Source organism: Protomyctophum parallelum (assembly GCF_964188405.1).
Source record: "Protomyctophum parallelum genome assembly, chromosome: 8".
NCBI classification, from domain to species: domain Eukaryota; kingdom Metazoa; phylum Chordata; class Actinopteri; order Myctophiformes; family Myctophidae; genus Protomyctophum; species Protomyctophum parallelum.
In genome coordinates, this window is record NC_139703.1 from 14,924,471 (window position 1) to 14,945,042 (window position 20,572).

The 20,572-nt window shown below is 40.6% G+C and overlaps 2 protein-coding genes across 9 annotated transcripts in view; one reads left to right on the top strand and one right to left on the bottom strand.

The window, feature by feature from the left end:
• erc2 (ELKS/RAB6-interacting/CAST family member 2) overlaps nt 1-11,049 on the top strand; it is a 59,595-nt gene extending 48,546 nt beyond the window's left edge. For 3 of the 5 annotated variants that reach the window (XM_083772122.1, XM_083772123.1, XM_083772124.1), the window contains one exon: nt 6,258-11,049. In XM_083772122.1, the coding sequence (XP_083628248.1) occupies nt 6,258-6,434 (177 nt within the window). In that variant the 3' untranslated portion in view covers nt 6,435-11,049. Of the gene's footprint in view, nt 1-6,019; nt 6,088-6,257 lie in introns of all 5 variants that reach the window. The other 2 variants (XM_083772125.1, XM_083772126.1) reach the window with 1 other exon arrangement.
• A 1,191-nt stretch (nt 11,050-12,240) lies between these two features.
• Nucleotides 12,241-18,059, bottom strand: creld1a (cysteine-rich with EGF-like domains 1a). Of its 4 annotated transcripts, XM_083770639.1 has the most exons (6): nt 17,930-18,059; nt 17,066-17,244; nt 16,378-16,461; nt 15,617-15,712; nt 15,278-15,418; nt 12,241-14,082 (listed from the first exon to the last, which is right to left on the bottom strand). In XM_083770639.1, the coding sequence occupies exons 2-6, from the start codon at nt 17,229-17,231 to the stop codon at nt 13,862-13,864; spliced, it is 708 nt and encodes a 235-aa protein (XP_083626765.1). In that variant the 5' UTR covers nt 17,232-17,244; nt 17,930-18,059; the 3' UTR covers nt 12,241-13,861. The 4 variants fall into 4 exon arrangements, with proteins under 4 accessions (XP_083626765.1, XP_083626766.1, XP_083626767.1 ...); XM_083770640.1 differs by lacking the exon at nt 15,617-15,712; XM_083770641.1 differs by lacking the exon at nt 17,930-18,059 and having other exon boundaries at nt 17,070-17,208.
• Between the last annotated feature and the right edge of the window lie 2,513 nt (nt 18,060-20,572).

Below are 20,572 nucleotides of genomic sequence, written 5' to 3' on the forward strand. Positions count from 1 at the left end.
CTTAGAGAAGGAAGTGTCATGGTCACTGGTGCTGCACCATGACACTTTCATGGGAGCCAAATCTCGCAACGGAAGTTAGAAGAATACAAAGCAGTGAATGGAGCAAGCTTGACCAGCTCATAACAAACATTATATGAACCATTGAGACCTGTGTCATATAATCAGTTCAGGCATATAAAAGAAGACATATCACAGTTTGTGTTCTAATCACTTGCTTTTCGATGTGCACAGAGTGCACAGTACATCATTTTATTTGAGGATTTAAACAGCAGCAGGTATCGTTTCTGTTCCGGGGGTATCGCGAGATTTGGCTGTCAGACAGGAAACGGTGGACAGTCTTGCGATACTTGGCATGTTCAGAAACATACTTTTTGCTCTTTAGATACCTCTATAAAATTACACAGTGTACACATCGAAAAGCAACACAGCAGACAATAATGTGTTATATGTCTTCTGTTATTTGCCAGAAGCGATTACTTTACAAAAGATCTCATTCAGAAATAGTGTTTGTTCATGAGCCGGTCACTGAGCTCTCATTGACTCCAGTGCATTCTGCCCAACTTCCGGGTGCAGTTTGGCTCTTTGGCTCCCATGGTGCGGCGAATCTGCCGTCTGGAATTGCGTGATAGCGAAAATGACGTTGGTGACCTTACCTCCATTTCATATACCTTGGTTCAGTTTGGGCCACCAGTGCGCTTCCGGTCGGCAGCCACTCATTCACTGTGAACGTACGGTCGTGATTTTGTAGGAATAAAGTTAATTTCATTTGATTATGTGAACCCCATGAATCTGTGCACAAGGACCCGCATCTGAAGAATGTTTTGTGCCAGGTTTTTATTTTTATATATATTGTATAAAACAAAAACTATTTAGGAAAATATCAGATCTACAAGCTCACAACGACGCATTGTGAGCTTGTAGATCTGATATTCTAAAGTAGCTACAGATGTATAGTCCTAGGCCCTCATTTATCAACTGTGCGTACGCCAAAATATGGGTGCACGCCGAAATTGCCGACATTTTCGGCATTTACCATTTCCGCCAAAGCTTGAAATTTAACTTGACAAAGTTCAAAACTCACGTCTGGTCGGGAGCTGTCGTACGCTTTGTCCTCTGTCGTAGAACAGCGGAGCAGCATTGTTTGACCAGCTGAGAGGCTGTCACAGGCATCTAAACATATGTTTTCACTCCTAAAATGTATAAAACTAATAATAGCCTACATGTGAAAAAAAATAATTTTGTAAAGTCATGTCGTATGAAATTGGTAGGATATTACCAAGTGTGCAAGCTTATTAAAATCGCGCAATTAAAAACAATGCTTTAAGCCATTTAAATAGTGTTTTGCAAGAGCGCATACCGGTAGCCCCCCCGACCCCCCCCCCCCCCCTAACTTAATTCCATGACTGGATCGAGAGGGATTTGCAGTGCTGCAGCTTTAGATTTTCTTTTCGCAGATAAGTAAGCCTGGGACCGAGCCTATGCAGCTATAGTCAAGTCTACCAACCAACGGCAACTGCAATCTACAGCCATGTCTTTCTCGCGTTACGTCTCGTCATTTTAATTAAGGATAAACCCGACGCGCTCGAATGCCAATAAATGTGACATGCGCCGACAGTGTCGAGGCAGCGCAAAGTGGGGACCGCTTCTTATTTTTTTTGTCATATGTTAAATCACAGGGTGCCAACTTCACTTCCTAAACTTTAGGCTGCGCAGGGAGACAATCTAATATACAGTGAGTAATGTCATAAACGTGCATGCAGGTCAGTGACAGAGACAGACAGAACAGGAGCGGAGGAAAACAGCATTTGTCACGGGCTGTGCGTGTCCTAACCAATCTCATTCCAATGACGTCGTGAGCAATGTTATTTAATGAATGCTTCACATAATCACAGGTTCAGGTTTTCGTTCACTAATCTTGTTGTATATTAAATGAATAAACATTTTAATAATTGCATATACAACTAACACAGTGACAGTTGCTTGCAAGTTGGCGTTGCATGTGCGTGCGTGCATCTGTGTGTGTGTGTGTATGAGAGGGCGAGGCGGTCAGCAAGGCAAGGAAGGCTTGACTTGACTCATGTAACTGGTTTCCAAGGTCGTACTGCAGTTGTTCATGTCGCAAAAACGAGGGCGAGGCTTGATTTCATAGGGCGTGCCAGATAGATTTCAGATTTCACATTTATTAACGTCGGAACGAAATTAAGGAAGGATCAGCTGTTTGCGATCACTTTATAAATGCCGTGGCGACGTGGGTGTACTACGAAACCTATACTCGAATCTGTGGCAGATTTTACACTCAATTGATAAATGAGGGCCCTAGAGTATAAATATAAGTGTATAGTAGCTCATTTGTGGAGTGGCTTCTTTTCATAGACCTGGTTGCTTATTTCTCTCACACAATCTGGCAACACAGTTTGTTACACTGCTGTCCCCGCAGGCACACCTACGCGCACAGTCACGTCAGAAGAACCTGACGCCCGACGCCAACCCCGGCTTTTTAGACAGCTAGTGGATGGAAAAGAAGCTCCACCTCCACGGCTGACTGACGCGACGGATAGATTCCCGGAAACGCTCTCCTCCGCGTCAGTCAGCCGTGGAGGTGGAGCTTCTTTTCCATCCACCAGCTGTCTAAAAAGCCGGGGTTGACGTCGGCCGTCAGGTTCTTCTGACACGGCTGTGCGCGAAGATGTGCCTGAGCCCTGTGTATACTATAACAGCTGGAGACACCCTTCAGAGGAAAAAGTCCATCAGCCCAGGACATGGCAGCTTATTCCTTTACATATATTTGTGATCGTATTGTATTGTTTTGAACTCATTGTATTATTTTCACTGTGAGGTTCTATAAATGTATTTAATAGGTTTATTTGGCATAGTGACAAGAAAGGACTTAATCTTCCATAGTCTTTCATTTGTTATTCAAGATAGGTACAACCCTAATGACCCAGGAATGTGAGACAGCTGATCCTGATTGTTCTTAGCACTCATCAGAATGTGATTGCTTGTGTGACTAGCCTATGGGACTACAAATTTCACACCCCCAAATGAGACCACTTCTGGTCCGTTTCAACGGTGTACTGCAGCTGTCAATGCAATCCCTATGAGAGGCATCATGAAATACCCTAATTTCACTGTTCCATTACTGCAAGGTTGTAGCGATTTTTTTTGTGTTCTAATAAAGTTTCCCATATGTTTGATTTGTCCTTTTCAATGTCACATACCTTCCAACCCACAATGTACTATAATATACTCCATCAGAGATTCAAAAGTGCTAGCATTGTAAATCTCAAGTTAAAGGGGTCGCACGGTATACTATATACGTCACGGTCGCATCCCTTGAGGTTTTCAATAACCAGATATATTTGTTGTGTTATGTATTTGTGGAAAATTATCTAAACAGCATCTTGCAAGAGTAATTATTAATACTCATCTGGAGAATTCACTAGGTAGTTGAAAATGTCAGGATATGCCACTCCTCCATTTAGCTGGGTTATTTTCTCAACTATTCAGCCAAGTTAATTATAGTTTATAGCCTACAACAAGTTGACAACGGTAAAACACACCGCCGGAGCTCCGCAGTAGGTAGAGCATACTGTATGCCAATGACATACATGTTCAAAATATAGACATGAATGAACAAAGTCAGTCGGGATCGGGATTTATTATTGAGAATTCCACTCTTCAAAGTCGGCGCTCGTAGCCTCGTAAAGGCAGTGACGTCCCTTAAAAGCGTCAGGTTCTCTGTCTGCCGTCTCCCCTCTGCTCTGTTAACATTATGGGTAACTCATTCAAGTGGTAAATTAAATGTGAAATACATCCTCTATTGAGAAAAAAACAATATATGTTGACAAAGACACTTCATACATTTGGAAACATATTTTTATTCAAATCAATATAGTCTTCAGTTCATTTCGTATTATTTTAAAAGTAGGCTAACTGCAGTTGAATTTCAATGGACTTCTATGGGCTGGCCTGTAGTACAACATTCTATTCTAACGGTCCAGAAGTGGGACCGCTGTCTCATTTGGGGGCGTGAAATTTGTAGTCCCCATGTGTCTCTATACAGTATAATATATGTGATATTGTGACTTGAGATGTTTTGCCACATAACCTGAAGAGTCCTATATAATAAAAATTTCGGCTATTAGATTATTCTGCCGTGGACCGGCACCACTAGAAGGACTGGTGTGAGTATAGAGCACCGAAGTCCTGACGTAACTCGCTCATCCCGACGATTCCCCTGGTTCACGGAAGTAGTTTCTCTATGGAGAATAACATGGGGTGATCTTAATATCGTCTACTATAAGCGTTGTGGTCCAAAAATAAACAAGCTGTCTCGGCGTTATTGTCAGGGAGGTGTCTCTGTATCGTTTGCAACAGTCAGTCACTCATATATGATACAGTCTGCTTCTAGCGAAAATCTAACTAATTCAGCAGCAGTAACATTAGCGTTTTCTCTCAGTCAGTTGATTCTTCATATCCATGTGAGTGAAGCGGCCGGGATGACATGTTTATTTTTCAAACACAGTTCTTATATGAATCAATCTAAAACTCCTCCTATGGTGATTTCAATGCAACTAAACAAATACATGAACCTGGGGACTGACGCCCTCTACTGAAAGTGACGTCAGACTTCGGTGCTCTATAGCATCCTTCCACAGCTGAATAATAAGTAGGTGGAGAGACCGCTTTTTCATAGCTTTATTTAATATTATTTCACATGGCTTCCAACGCAGTAAAAACCACCTTCCAAAAGCGACAGTACAGTTCATCAATATACCACTGCAGTGCCAGCGGGCCTCAGCCAAGTTGAACTCCTTTCTCAAGTTTATTTTGTGGTGTTTCAGACTTTCAGTACACATCTGAGTGCTACGCACATCATTAACGGTAAACCTCGGCAGTTCGAGTAAACAACGGGTGAAACGGGATGATTCCTCCTCCATTGTTGCAATCCAGTGTGTCCACTTGTCTCGGTAGGAATGACGGACTTTTTTATCTGTCTCTCTGCCTACTTCTTCTCCAGCTGTTAAACAGCAGTGTAACTGGAAGAACTCCCATTTTTAACAGGAGATTTAATGATGGAGTGCCATGATTTCTTTCCAACCTAAAACATGATCATCAGTTCTTATTGTTATCTAAATTGTACAGTATGTGTTAAAATGTCGTTTTTATGTGGGCACCCCCACCAGTTCATTAAGTATGCCTGGTTTGCCTGGTGGGTGGTGATGGGTGGTGATCCACCTGAACTTAAGCCGCACCCACAGCTGTAGTTGTAAGATAAAGGGGGAGGGGTTAGGGGAGGGGCTGATAATGTGATGTCACTATATTACTGTTTTTTTCATTGGCACGTTTGACTTTCAAGGGTTCATCCTCCAGGAAGAAACCCTAAATACAAAGGGAATACATAATTGCACATAAAAACGACTCCAGGGTGTCTAATGAAGTACTGCCACCTCATAGACACATGAAAAACTGGAAAAATACAAACATTTTGGCACTCCATTTGACGTTTCTACCTCATGTCATCTTGTCAACATCGCAACACAAATAATACAAACTATGAAAAACTACGCCATCACATAATCAAATGAAATAGTGTGGTTTAAAGAACTGAACTGTATACAAAATCACGACCGTGCGTTCACAGTGAATGAGTGGCTGCCGACCGGAAGCGCACTGGCGGCCCAAACTGGGAATAGAGTGCTAAAACTATTTTAATACAATATCACTTACAGCGCCTTTAATTCAACATGAATATATTCCATGATGTCCTCAGACAAATGACAGATAAAACAGAGGTCACATTCTCAAGAATCTTTTGATGCAAAATCATGGCTTTCATGTAAAAACGTCAATACTTTACTGACACTTGGTTAAACCTTTTGCTCACATTTTTCTGAATATCTTTCACTCTGCTTGCTCTGCCTGTAACGTCTTTGGATCTGTGCCTAACCCCAGTAACTTCTGCTTTCTTCACTTCATGCTAACCCTTGCTATTGCCCTGTGTCATCGTCTACCATAGGATGACGAAGAGGGCATTTGGGCATAATCTTCGTTGTGACAACCAAAGCTCTAATGTTGTTTTGAGGGGTGAGATGTCAGACTTTTGCAACTTTACAGTTCTCAATTCTTTCTCTCTCTGAAGCGGCTGTTCATTTTCCTCTTTCTTTATTTTTGTATCAAACTGAATGGTCGTATCACTTCATCAAGTGTTGCTTTTCTCTGTTGTTTCATCCATTCCTCATCTTTTGCCCTTACAGATGATTCAGTCACTATTGGAAGTGCACAGCCATGCCATGATGTTGAAATACAGACCAGACCAAACCTTTATCACAATCATGTTTCATATTCAACGTTGGGGGCCTTCATTTATTTATTTATTTTCTGGGGAAGAGGAGGAAAGCACTAAAGTGGACAGGACACACGTGGAGACTTGACAGCTCGTCAGGTAATTTCAGGATATAAGGAGACACTTTATCTTAACATAATCAGTTCAATAAGACAAACTCATTATGTGTTTTTATTTTATTTATACATTTTAGGTGACTTAAGGACCAACATGTCCAATACAACAGTGGCTCTCAATCTTTTTCATGTCAAGGACCCCCAAATTAATTTCTATGTGGCCGCAGCCTCCCATCTGAAGATGTTTTTTTACAGGGACCCCCATACGGGATTTGTGTTGTTAAACGTTTTAAAAATAATTTCACATTTTTGGCAAGATCTTTTCAAAATAGTCGATCTACATTAGATCAGCTATTTTGTATATAGGGTTAAACACCCTCAAGGACCCCTGGAGGTCCCTGGACCCCACAATGAGAACCACTGCTCTACAACCACCAGACAACTGGATAAGACTGGCCTTCAATAGACCTGAGGGCCAGTGAGGCAGTGGATAAAGACCACAACTCTGTGTCTCTGTCTCAGAGATCTCACTGGTCGGCTCACCTGTCTGTCATCTACTGGAAACCTAACTGGCTCCGCCTCTTTAGGCCTTCCATTGGCCCTCTTCTGACTAAAAAACAGATAACTAACTCCAACCTCAACGACCTGCTCATGACTGTCTTTCTGGCTGTTTCACTAAGGTCTGGTTCTGGTTAGCACACACACCTCGTCTGGCTTTGTCACCATGGCTACATTCCAGTCCCCCACCCAAACCTTGATGGCCCATTTGGTTCTGACCCCTCTCCCTCTGCCTGACCGTCTCGACTCTTCACAACAGCTTGTATTTCAAGTGCCAAAGAATGGCCTACCTGTAGAAACGTAAATTCCCAAATGTTATGTAGTGCTGATTTGTTTTCCGCTAATACTTCTATGGAGCATGTTCCACACATACAGTACAAATACAGTTCGGCAGGCATTGTCATTATGTTTGTGTCTGTAAAGGTTTGTAGCTGAATAATAGCCTGCAAGGCTAAAGTTTATTTTATTTTATTTTGTTTGGCTTCTTGAGCAGGGCATGCTCCTGTTCCTGGGGCTTGTGAAATTAACATTCAAATCTCTCCTCGTGTTTCGTCACTTGATAATCAGAGGCAGTCAGTGAATAAATCTATGCAGATGTCAAGGTGAATGACGCGTTATTTCCTGTACCCATTAAAAGGTATTTAAGGGCGTAAAGGTTAATGAACTGTCCAGTCAGAATGGCCAACCTAACTCCAACCTCACCTCAGTGGTCGTGGCATGAATTGCTTGACATTAATCAGATCATTTTGAGTGACTAAGACTATGCACCTCTGCACCTCCTCCCCGTTGCAGGGATCTTTTCTAATGGTGCTTCTGCTGGTGCTCAGAAACAACAACATGGTGTCAGAAGACCTGTCAACAGCATCTTTGAGTCATTTTACTCAATCAGGGCTTTCATCCCCAACTGGGCTTAATAAACAACTGAAGGAGAACTGCAATGCATGTTTGCATAATCTCTCAATGGGACATTCTGAATAATGTTCACTTTTGAGACCCACAGGGTGCTGATATTCTTCATGCATACTGTCAGAGTTAAGGGGAGACCTTGAAATGTAAAAGTTTGAGAACCATTGGTCTGTTGACACCCAGGTCAATAGACTGAATACTCAATGGCTGCCGCTATGTTGCACCATATCTCCCTTGTAATTCACGTTCCTCTCCCTTTTCAGCAGTAGTCTGTGTGACCCCTGCCCTGAAATATAGTGACTTGTTTTATCGTTCTCAACAAGGTGGTCTGTGCCTCATTAAACTGTACACATATAATATTATAGATATGCAGATATTATACATATATAGAGAGAGAGATCTATAGGGTGTGTCTATATGTGGTCCGAAGATTATTTCAAACCGAGGAGATAATATATATATATATATATACATATAGATACCTATATTAGATAAATATATTTTGTTTGTTTTCTTTTGTTTTCTTTATTGATTGATTGATTGATTGATTGTTATTTTCCTATCTGGCTGGAGTTTAGAATGACCTTTTATTTATTGTGTTGAGTGACTTGAAATTCCTCAGATTTATATGTTATAAGAAGACCCCTTAGCACTAAAGCAACATTCCCTGTCTGATAATTCTGGACAGTCTAAAACACGCACGCACGCACGCACGCACGCACGCACGCACGCACGCACGCACGCACGCACGCACGCACGCACGCACGCACGCACGCACGCACACACACACACACACACACACACACACACACACACACACACACACACACACACACACACACACACACACACACACATAAATATATATTTATCCTGCCTGTCTGGCTGAAGAGCAGACCATTGGAAAGATAGATCTGTTCTCCAATCTAAAAATAAATAATATTACATATTACCGTACATTCCTTTCTTAGTGTGCAGAAATTTGTTAGGACTCATTTGAGACCACATGGCCTGTGGCAACCAAGAGTGAAACAGGAGGTGAAAAACATACCTCTAAACCTTGCAGCTCACTAAAGTAGCAATGAGATTAATTCTGCTGCACATAGCAGACAGAAAGGCATGCACTTGTGAGTGAGGACTATCACTTGTAAGATCAAAAAGTGGAGGTTTGTGTGACTCTGTCAGGATGCATCGTCTGCTCTCAATTTTGTGTGTTTGTTGTCGTCGTTGTCTTGTTGTATGCAGAAGTGGTGACATACCGTATATGACCGTGACAGTTGAATAAAATAGATATCAGCAGACATCGTTACATTGTTACAGTGTAGTGGAACATTTATTAGACTGTTATTTCCCGTCTCCCATGGTGCCTGTGTGTGTGTGTGTGTGTGTGTGTGTGTGTGTGTGTGTGTGTGTGTGTGTGTGTGTGTGTGTGTGTGTGTGTGTGCGTGTGCGTGTGCGTGTGCGTGTGCGTGTGCGTGTGTGTGTGTGTGTCCCTCATTATGGCCACTGTTGATTGTTGAAGAAAGTGTCCATCATCATAGGATCCAGACCATGGTGATCCCTACATCATCTTTTTTGTGTCTCTCTTGAGGCAGGAACCTTACAGACCCTCTCATTGGACAACAATCTGCAATTATTGTGCAACATCATTTGGTGTTTGTGTTTACAAATGTTCAGAGAAAGGTCACGATTTGAAAGGGGAAGGCAATGCAGACAGACAGAGAAGCAAAAGTCCTCTCACTTTACCATCAGGGGGTGGAGTTTGAATCCTCCGTTTTCAGGTCCTTAACTACTAAATACTTGAAGTAGGGGGTTCTCCTACCATGATAGCTTCTATGATTTACATGGTATAAAACATGACATTTCAATTGTGCCCATGCATGCTGATTTTTACATAATGTGCCAACTGAAAGTGACGATAAAAGGATAATCTCCAATTGTCTATGCAGAGTGAGAACCCAGCTGTTTCACTAAACAGTTTGAGGGGTATAATCTTACCTTTTAGGGCTGGTTTTCTGGCCTTTAGAGTAAGAACTATCCTAGATGAAAATGAGGCTCTCCACAGAAGGTGTGAATGCCACCCAGGATGTTTGTATCTATATGCCTTAAAACCAGCCTCTGTGGAAGTACATTTGAAGTGAAGGCCAATAGATTCACCAATAATTTCAAAGGCCTTCAGAAAATAGTAAATAACAGGAGTATGCTAAGCCTGACATACTTTTTTTTTTTCTTTCTTTTTTGGTAAACATTGCTCTTAATTTATTGTATGATGCTGAAAATGCAAATCTATGGATCAAACAAATCACTGTGACCAATGCCAGAAACATTTTTGTTTAACAGAACAATATTATGTTTTTACTTTTGTATTCATTTTTGTATTTAAGTTCTGTTTATTTTTGTTATTGTTTCAGCTTATTGAATATGCCAGTTTGAGACTGTACTATTTGTATAAGTAAATGTTTTGAGCTGTACAGTAAGGATTTAGGAACAAGTTAACTGTGAGTGTCCAGCATGCTGAATGACTTCTTGTGTGAACGTGGGCTAATTTCCCATGAACCATCAGTCCTCATACATCAATTGCATCTGCATCGTGCATTGTGACGGTGTGATGTTGTGTTTGAGAGTGGTGTGTCTCACTTATTGTATTCCCTTAGTAGACAGCCTGTGCAGTTTTATGAGAGTGCAGCATGTTTTCAGGGTTGCTGGTATAAATGTATAAAACAAAAAAGAGTGAAATGTGTGTGCTTGCGTGCGTGCGTAGTTGTACAGTATGAGTGACACATTTACTGTAGTGTGTGTGTTTGTGTGTGTGTGTGTGTGTGTGTGTGTGTGTGTGTGTGTGTGTGTGTGTGTGTGTGTGTGTGTGTGTGTGTGTGTGTGTGTGAGTGTGTGTGAGTGTGCGTGCGTGCGTGCGTGCGTGCGTGCGTGCACATGTTGTGAACACATGCAACAAGAGAAAAAAAACTACTGTAAACTACTGTAACACAGGATGTCCTGAGAAAAAATAAGGGTGAATGAATGAAGGTTTGAATGACGCATGGATACTGTGTACTATGTTGGCTGTTTTTAAAACCTAGGAGGCTGTCTTCAGTGCCCCACAAGTTTGCTATTGTATGTGCTGTATCAGAATATTACTATTGAGTGTTGGCCAGCTTGTTTATATCCATCAAATAAAGGTGACTTTCTTTCTGACTGTCTCAGTTTGTAATTGTAATTAGCCTCAGTTCATCATGATGCTTTTTTTTTATTTTCTGTTTTTGGCTTGCAATGTGTTGTGCGACAAAAAACAATCGGATGCTGCATTTATGATTTATGTGAGGTTTTGACAAATTCAGTAGGAGTAATAAAAATATATGTTTTGCAAAAATATGTGGTGCTATAACAGATGTGAAACATTTGTACTGTACAGTACAGTACAGTACAGTACAGTACAGTACAGTACAGTACTGTACAGTACTGTACTGTACAAAAAAGGAAATATCAGACCTACAAGCTCACAACATGCAATGCAATGTGCTGTGAGCATGTAGATGAGATATTTTCAAATTATCTGGAAGAAATCTGGAATTTTGAACTTTTTTTTAAATATTTTAACAACATTGGGTCCGGGCCGGGGTCCACTGGGGGTCTAAATTGACCTTTACAGGTCTGTAGTGTAGTGCTGAGAGTTAAACCAACACTGTGGATTTTACTGAGCCTCACCGTAGGGATGGCTGCACTATGAGTGTTATGCCTTTGCACTTATGCTTGTTTAATGCTGGTGCCAGGGTGAGTAAGGTGTTTTATGCCTATTGGCTTAATCATGTTTACTGTCTGATATATATTGTAACTAACTCTGCTGTGATAATTCAGGTTGATCATGTGCCAAACTGATTGCTGTGGCGAGAGGGAGTGTTATAAAAGTACAGACAACTGAAGGTATGCAAACAGACAAATTGTTGTTGAAGCCTACTCTGCATTTGTTAGTGTACTAAATGTTTATTTTCTATCCCCTCCTTTAGATTTCCACTGCTGCTTTGTTTAGCTTGAGTTCATTTTATTGCTTTTAGTGTTTTGAGCTATTTCATATTGTGGTAATGTGAAGTCAACTTGGAGAAAAGGAGAGCAAAGGGTTCAAATCTGGACTGACACTCATTGCCACTGACACTCAGCTGATTGTCACTCAATCACTCCCCAATTGCCTGACTAATCAGCGTCGGTGCATTCACTGCACCTGAGAGTAGGGCGTTGACCAAACGCAGGAAGAGAGGAGGAAAGAGGAATCCTACACAAACCTCCATGAGACTGTTTCTCATGTGCACCCAAACAGGAGCAACACACACTGAAACATCAGAGCAGAAGGTGCAGCCATATAAAAGCTGGAGAGACAGCCGGTGAGAGAGAACTGTTTATTTGTTTACAGATCATGCCGGTTGCTTGCCAGTTCATGGACACTTATCGTTTGTTGTTGTTGTCTGTGATGACTTGAAGTCAAAGGAAACATGATGGCCAATTGGACATGAACAATGAACATGATTATTTGATTTAAAATACATTTGAATTGATTATTGATTGATAAAGACGTTTCAATGATACTAATTAATTCAGTTTATTTAATTTACATTTCATGAGATTATTTTTAAAAACGGTTTAAAAACTAATTGAGTAAAAATGAATTGATTTCAAATGAATTGATAAAGAGACACTTAAGTAAGAATGATATTTACAGGTGTTTAAAACAGATATGCAAAGTATGTGTATTGATTGATTGTGCATTATAGCCTACTTACATTAGTTATTTTTCATTTTCCCTTTAAGGTTTTTCACCTTACCCACTGACTTCCTTGCTTACTCAATGCCCATGCCTGTACAAATGTACTCAATTACAAAGTAAAGAAGAGTAAAAAATAAGGAAACTGTGTGGTCATTGTATGAGTGAAACCCAGTTAAAATCTCATGGTCTGTACCATCCCTTTCAAGCAGGGCAACTGCAAAATATACTAAATAACTTGACAGGTAATAAATGTTGAGTCCAGTGTAACCAGAGGCAAGAGCCAAGTGGTGCATTCAACCTAAGGGGTTCACAAATGGGTCTCCCCAGTCCTACAGGTTTAACTTATTGATGCACCTCTCTTCACGGTGACGCTCTTATTATTTATTTATGCTGTGGTCCTAGGCTTCAGGTGGGCAAACAGTATGTTTGGGGGAAAGTAACGTCTCCGTCTCATTGTGCGAACTTGTTTTTGGGGGTATTCATTCTTTCATTTCCTTGATACAAACATCAAGGTGGCGTAGTCACTATAATATTTTAAACGTAAATTCGAGTTACACAGAGATTATACTCATTGTATATTCTCAAAGTTACTGACTCGTAAGGGACCATTTGGAACGCTGGTGGTCCCCAGACCCAATGTTGAGAACCAGTGTAGGCCTACTACTAGTAGTGGACATTGAGCTGTGGTTGCAGCTTAGCTGCCTGGGCACTTTTGGCACTTAAAGCCCTATTTGTTGCTGCCCGGAGAAAACCACCTATCTCCATTGTTTAGGTTTCTCTTTTTTATTTTTTTCCTTTTTTGCATAAATCAGTACTATTGAACACCCTTTACGTCTGTGTGTTGTTTCGAAATATTGAAAAGTAGTAAAAAGCCCTTGGGACAAAACCTTAACTGCACCGGACCCTAAACACCACCTCTCCCCCTCTCATGGAAGTAATTGACAGTATAGTCACAACACCAACTTTGATGAGGCAGTATTGCCTTTGTCTTTCAAAATATATGGTTTTCTCCATTTCCTGAAAATATACATTTTGGAGCCTTGATCATACTACAGCGTCACACAAAAGCATCAAAAGTAGAAGCTCGTTTTGAATCTGCTTTTGAATCCTGAAAAGTACAGTAACAGTTCTTCCGGACACGTGAGGTTTCCACCTGACGGCAACGATATACAAACGGCAACAAGAGCAGAGCTTGTAGATCTTCTGTTTTCAGTACATGTGCGGTGCAAGTGGTTGATGTGGTTAACGGCCCTTCAGGAAGCTGTTCAGCATTCTGTCTCCCCGGTCGGAGAGCCAGTAGCCTGCCATGGCTGCCACGGCTCCCATGAATATGGAGGTGTAGACCATGTCACCCTTAGCAGCCAGCGTGGCCAGAGCACACAGCACCACCCCGAAGAACATCTGCTGCAACACTTCCACTTCCTCATCCTGGATGTCATCAAACAATCCTTTCTCATCAACGCCTGCATGGGGGAAGAAGGGATGAAGTGTTCTGCGTGTTCTTTTCAACATTTGTCAAAATCTTTCGAAAAGTGCAGACTTAAAAGCTCCCATTGCATCGGATGAAATGCATTTTGAGTTTATTTTGCTATTTATATCTGCTATTTTGGAATATCTTACGTGTTGTTGCATCTTTTGTAATAATAATCTGAATACTGCAAAGTAACTAAACTGTAGTTTTCAAATAATAGTTAACAAAGTACAGTATTTGCCTCTGAGATGTAGTGGAGTAGAAGTATAACGTATTGGAAACATCTATGGAACTACCTCAGTACTCTTCATATAGGGGTTAATATGTTGCATTACTGTGTGGGTGTAAGACCCACATGTCATTCGCTGATGTAGCAGTCAGCTGTATTTAAGCTCACCTAGACTGCATCAAAGAGATTCTATATACAGTAGAGGCAGTCCTCAAATATTTGGAATCACCACTAGATGGCGCAGCAGTAGTGCTGCTGCCAATATGGCCAAAGCTGCCAATATGGCCAAAGCTTTGTCTATGTAACACCTGTAACACATGTGCACATGCATGTGTACACATGCACCCTGACATTCTGAATGAATGTTACTAATTGATGCTTTGATCCTTTCATAAACATGATAAATGCATGAGTAAATCAATATATGAGTGTAGAATAGGATAAGCCAAGTTTTTGTTTTGTACAGCATGATTTTTAATGTTTAAAGTAACAGGAAGTTGCGTCATCACTCCCAATATGGCGGAGCCACTGGGCGCTGGTTGTTACTATGGGACTTAATGGGAGTGTCGCCTCTTTATATAGAATCTCTTTGACTGCATGATTCTTCCTGCCTTCCTTCTGCATATGGTTCCTGGTTGTTATGTGATGTTTACTCCCACCGCCACCCCAACACCACCGGTGGGCTCTGCTATTTCTGTTCCCCATGGGGTGTTGTTATTGTATATCTATCACCCTGCTCTTAATGTTTAACTATGGTGTTTAATTGTGCCGAGCAGGGAGAAAAATGTAGCAGAGCCGAACGCCAAGATATTATATTATATGCACACTTGTATTCTCATTCTATAATAAATATTGGTTAAATCTATTTGTGAGTTATCTGTCTGAAATGTACATACCTGTAGTTACTTATATATTCCACTACTGCATGCGTGTTATGCTGAGATAGAACACCACTCACTGGGGAGCTGCTTCCTCAGACAGACGTTGTCTCTGCGAATGAATCCTTCAGCACAGTGGCAGCGGAATGAGCCGTCCACGTTGACACAGATCTCATCCAGGCCAGGGCAGGCCAGAACTATCTCACTACATTCATCTATGTCTAATGGAAACAAACACATGAATGAATGTCAAGTATCATGGTCGATATCACAGTCAGTGTCAGTATCATGGTTAAGTATCATGTCACATGATAAATTGTAAACGTGTTTGTTTCAGCAAGAAGTCGTACAGGAGTTTAAATTAGGTTTTAGTAGCCTCTCCAGACAACATGCACCCCCAAAAAATGTTTGGAAGTTACCCAAACACTTGGCTCCAGTCAGCCTGTACCCAGGGGAACATTTCTTGCAGCGTGCAGGACCCCTGCCCATACAGCCCACACAAGCCTGGTCACAGCCTGTAGACCAAGTGAACAGTTATGATTAAAACAGAAAATAGGAAATCTAACAAATGATGCGCTGTGCCTGTGAGCTTGTCAATCGGCGATACCGTCCTACTGCGAAGTGCAAATCTCAGGCTTTAGCATCTCTGTTAATAGTTAGAGATTAAAGGTGCAGTAAGTGTATTCTTTTTTTTTAAACTAGTGTTAAATAGCTATATATTCTGATTGTTGCTGTGTGTGTGTGTGTGTGTGTGTGTGTGTGTGTGTGTGTATATATATATATATATATATATATATATCCCCCTCTCTCCAGTTCTTTAGTAAACAGAAAATGCTTTTGAAGCTGATAATTTGGTATCCTGATTGTATAAAGGCAACCCACGTGAAAATGTATTTTCGTTTTATTAAAGGGCTGGAGAGAGAGAGCTTGGTGGAACCACTCCCCCTGCTGTCCGTGTCATCACAGACACTTTGAAATACTCATATCTAAAAAGTAAAAACAGTGTATTAAAACACACATTACCCACATAAAAACCTAGATAAATATTTCTTGTCTCCCAAACATTATCTGGTTGCAAAAGGGGTGAAGTGTCCCTTTAATAAATAAATGAAACTTCCTGTGTAAGTGTAATACATTAGAGTTAGACGGACAACAATATGTCCTTTGCAGACATCCTGACCTCGGCATTCATAGGAACCCTCTGTGTTGAAGCAGTAGGTGGTGGGAGAACACTGTCCCAGTTCTGTGCCACACTCGTCAATATCTGAAACGTGGAAAAACTTTTCGTTAATGTGTATTTTGTTTGTCTTTTAAGTAATTTACACATACGTGAGCACTTAACAGTGTTGGCAATTTTTTTTTACTAAGTAATATTATGAATTCCACAAGGTAGAAATGCTCTGTTTACAAGTTAAAGTCAGTAAACAATTGAGTAAACGTACAAAAGTGTTTGCATAAGAATATAATTAAAGTAGGTCTACCAAAAAAGTACTAAAAGTAGCCTACTCTTTGCAAAATGTATAGAAATCTTTTGGAACTAGCACATCTACAAGCTCACAACGTGTGAACATGTTTTGTAATAAAAATGTTATGTTTTGTATAATACAAATCGGCTAAGTAACTAAAGTTTTCAAATACCGGTAATTGTAGTGGAGTAAAATTATAATATTTGGATTTGAGATGTAGTGGAGTAGTAAAAGTATTGAATTGGAAGTAGTCTACTCTACGGTACTCCGGTAAAGTAAAAATGCCTCAAAATTATACTTGGTATACTGTGCAATAAGCACAGTATACTTAATTACACCACTTACACAAATGTATACAAAGAGAGGGAAAAAGAGGGTGTTGGATAACTTATATTCCTGTACCTACACATGTGTTATCATGTAGTATCCATCCCTTTTCACACTGCAGGCATTGGTTGTGTTCTGGACCTGCACATGTCCTACAGGCATCTGGACAGCTGTCCCCCCGAACCGTTACACACAACACTGACCAAGCAGTCAGCAGCAGCAGGTGCCAGTGAATCATCATTCCACAATGTCAACTGTTATAAACATGAGGGGATAGTTGGCCTACAGAAAGAATGATTTGCTATGTAAGTAATAAAAGCTTCCCTTGCAAGTAAAGATAATAATATAGGCCTATAGACTAAACCTTTTGTAAACACTTAAATTGGCACTTGGCAAGTGATTTTCTTTGGTTAAATACGTGTTAAAAAGCTATTTGTGATAGTAGGCTACATTGCTATAGAGTGTTTGCTAGCTGGAGTCTCCATATTTGTCCAGCTTTTTATTAAACAGAAAATGCATATTCAGGTCAGGTCAGGATACCAATATTTTCCAATGGGATAGAGAAAGCAGTCAGTATAGCCTACAGATTAAACATGTGGAATTGCAAGTGATGACTGGCACAAACAAATGAGCAGACAAAATTGGAACGGAACATTAAATATTAAGCTGATACATGGCTACTCTTTTAGATTTTGTCACCTATACCTGAAGATTGTATATTCTGGCTATTAAAAAGCTGGAGAGAAGGGGAAACCCCAGCTGTTACTGAACAAACACTATAACAAAGTTTACTATTACATTACTTTTTTTAAAACAAAAACAAATATCACTTTACCTATCTTTATGCATAATAAATGCATTTCATGAAGAAAAATACTAATAAGAACCGTGTAGAGTACTACACACCACGTACACACATTTGGAAGATATTTAGCCTACCTCGTGTGTCGATGATCAACTTGACTAGTCGCAAACAGACGATCGCTAACATTTTTAATTGTCATTTCTGTGACGGATCATACTGGCAGGCAGCGCGCTTTGCTTGCAGCTGCCCTTCTCTACCTACTGCCTACTGAGTGCGCTTGTAAACATGACAGCAACATGCCGAGAGGACGGGGCACCCTGCAGCTCCTTCACTTTGCGTTCACTTTGAGCACCAGTGTTGCCAGACTTTGAGAGAAACACGCACCCAGCTCTATGAAAACAAACCCAAAAGAAGCAACTGAGTCACACTTTAAATAAACAGGCTATTTTCAAAATATTCTTGGAATATAAAGTGCAAAGTGTGTGACTGTGTGTGTGTGTGTGTGTGTGTGTGTGTGTGTGTGTGTGTGTGTGTGTGTGTGGGCCTATGTATCTCAATGAATTTTTTGAATATTTTGTAAAAGTTCATGATTTTTTTAAACAAGAAATGTCGACCATCTGAAAAATATATTAATGTTAATACTTGGTCTGGGGCCTGGGCTACTTTTGAACAAATTATTTCATCAATGGGGCGTGGCATGGAGGTGATCAGCCTGTGGCAGTTTCAGATTGTCGACATTTCTCGTTTATTTTTATTTTTTAGTGGTCTCGTAAAATATTTTAATTCTTTGAGATAGGATTTTTTGAAAGTTTCACTTTTTGAATTATATTACGGAAGAAAAATATTCTAATTCATTGAGATGGACCTGGTAAGTGTGTGTGTATGTGTATGTATATATATATATATACACAAATCAGTACAGGGCCTGGGTCCCTACTCCTACTATTTTCAGATGCGGTCCGCAGAGGAATACAAATACTTTGGACATATGAATGTTGTTTGAGAACCACAGGTTTCACCATAGAACAAACCAACTATATGCCTAGCTACACAGTGTATAGAGCGTCGCAGTCCCTCCCCCTTTCAGAAAAACGAGTGGCCCAGGAAATGAAAACCCAATGCATTCTCCCATAGGCATTTCTTATTTAATTTATTTAAAGACCTTTTAAGCGCCGTACGAAGGCAACTCTTGTCGTGACAAATCATGACAACACACACAATTTTTCGCGACAAACTAATAATTACAAAGAAGAAAAACAACAAAAAGTGTTGTAACATGCCGTTTTTTTCTACTTTCTAATTCTTTGTTTGGCCCAAAACATTGTGTTCATTGTCATGATTTGTCACGATCTGAGTTGGCTTTGTCCGCGGCGTAACCGTCTTTAAATAAATAATTTAGGAATCGCCTATGGTGAAAATGAATGGAGAACCATTTCCTGGGCCACTCGTTGTTCTGAAAGGGGGGGACTGCGACGCTCTATATTTAACAGGACGTTGAAGTGTAGGCTACACTTCAAGTTCAGAAACAAGCCCAACCGCCGCAACCGCGAATATTTTCAAGAAAAACAAGCTCAGTCACTTATAATAAGCAGACATGGCAACACTGTTGAGCACCGCTCCTCCGGTATTATATCAAGTATATTCAACAGGTCGTTTTCTGTGGCACCATCATGTTCTAACGCAATGATGGACGGCCAATCACCGCTCGACATACACCATGCATGCACACGGATAAGAACATGTATTTATAGACACAACGTAGTCGTGGAATATTAGTCGATCATCAAGACCCAAGACGTACATGTCACATATACTATGGTCAAAAATTAATCGGCTTTGTGTCAATAAACTTGCTTTATTTGACAAAAGATTTAATACAATATAGCAAATTGGACTTCCAGACCACAGTCTGTGGCAGCAGCAGCAACAACAACAACAACAAATAACAACAATAAATAAATGATAATGGACAACAACAAAAGGCATATTTTAGCATAGCCCTGTAAACATGACCCTCGTATTCATACGAGGGTCATGACGTAACTTCACCCTGGTCTTTGCAGACGCTACATTTACAAATAATTAAAATATATAAACATTCGCATTTCAAATATAAAGTACTCACAAAGTTTCCCACGGGTGTTAGTTAGTAGCAGCGCGAGCGATTAGAATTTCTGCATCCCGCGTTGTTTAATAAAAAGCATTTTTATCCGAGGTGTTATTTTGCCATTGGCTTTCAACTACGCGCCCCTATCGGTCGGGAGGATGGTGGCACTCGGTGTGTTCGATATAGGTACGCTGACCGCCCTGCCAATACAGACTAATAGGCGAGTGCGCTCTCGGTGTGCAACTGTGGATTTCCCAAACGAACCCCGTTTGAAAAAAGTAGCCGGAGAGCTCGGACAAAAATGCATTTTATTAAAGAACGCGGGACGCAGCAATTCTAATCGCTCGCGCTGCTACTAACTAACACCCGTGGGAAACTTTGTGAGTACTTTATATTTGAAATCTGAATGTTTAAATATACGGAAATCTTGTAAATGCAGCGGCTGCAAAAAACAGGGCAAAGTTACTGCATGACTGTCATGATAATTATCATGGCAGTCATGTTCCAGGGCTAATTTTAGCACGACACCACCACTAGCCCGGCCCCTAACCATGATGGGATACTGACAGCAATACTGATCATGATCACTGACAGTGAGTCAGTATGATCATGGTTAGTCATGGTCAATGTCATATGTCAGTATCATGAAAGCTTCAGTCAGTACTACTGA

Coding starts and splice junctions, on each gene's coding strand:
- creld1a (XM_083770639.1), bottom strand. CDS start 17,231: ATGATGATTCACTGGCACCTGCTGCTGCTGACTGCTTGGTCAGTGTTG. Junction 16,462..17,065: donor ACATGATAACACATGTGTAG/GTACAGGAATAT, acceptor TCCACGTTTCAG/ATATTGACGAGTGTGGCACA. Junction 14,083..15,277: donor TCTGAGGAAGCAGCTCCCCA/GTGAGTGGTGTT, acceptor TCCCCCATGCAG/GCGTTGATGAGAAAGGATTG.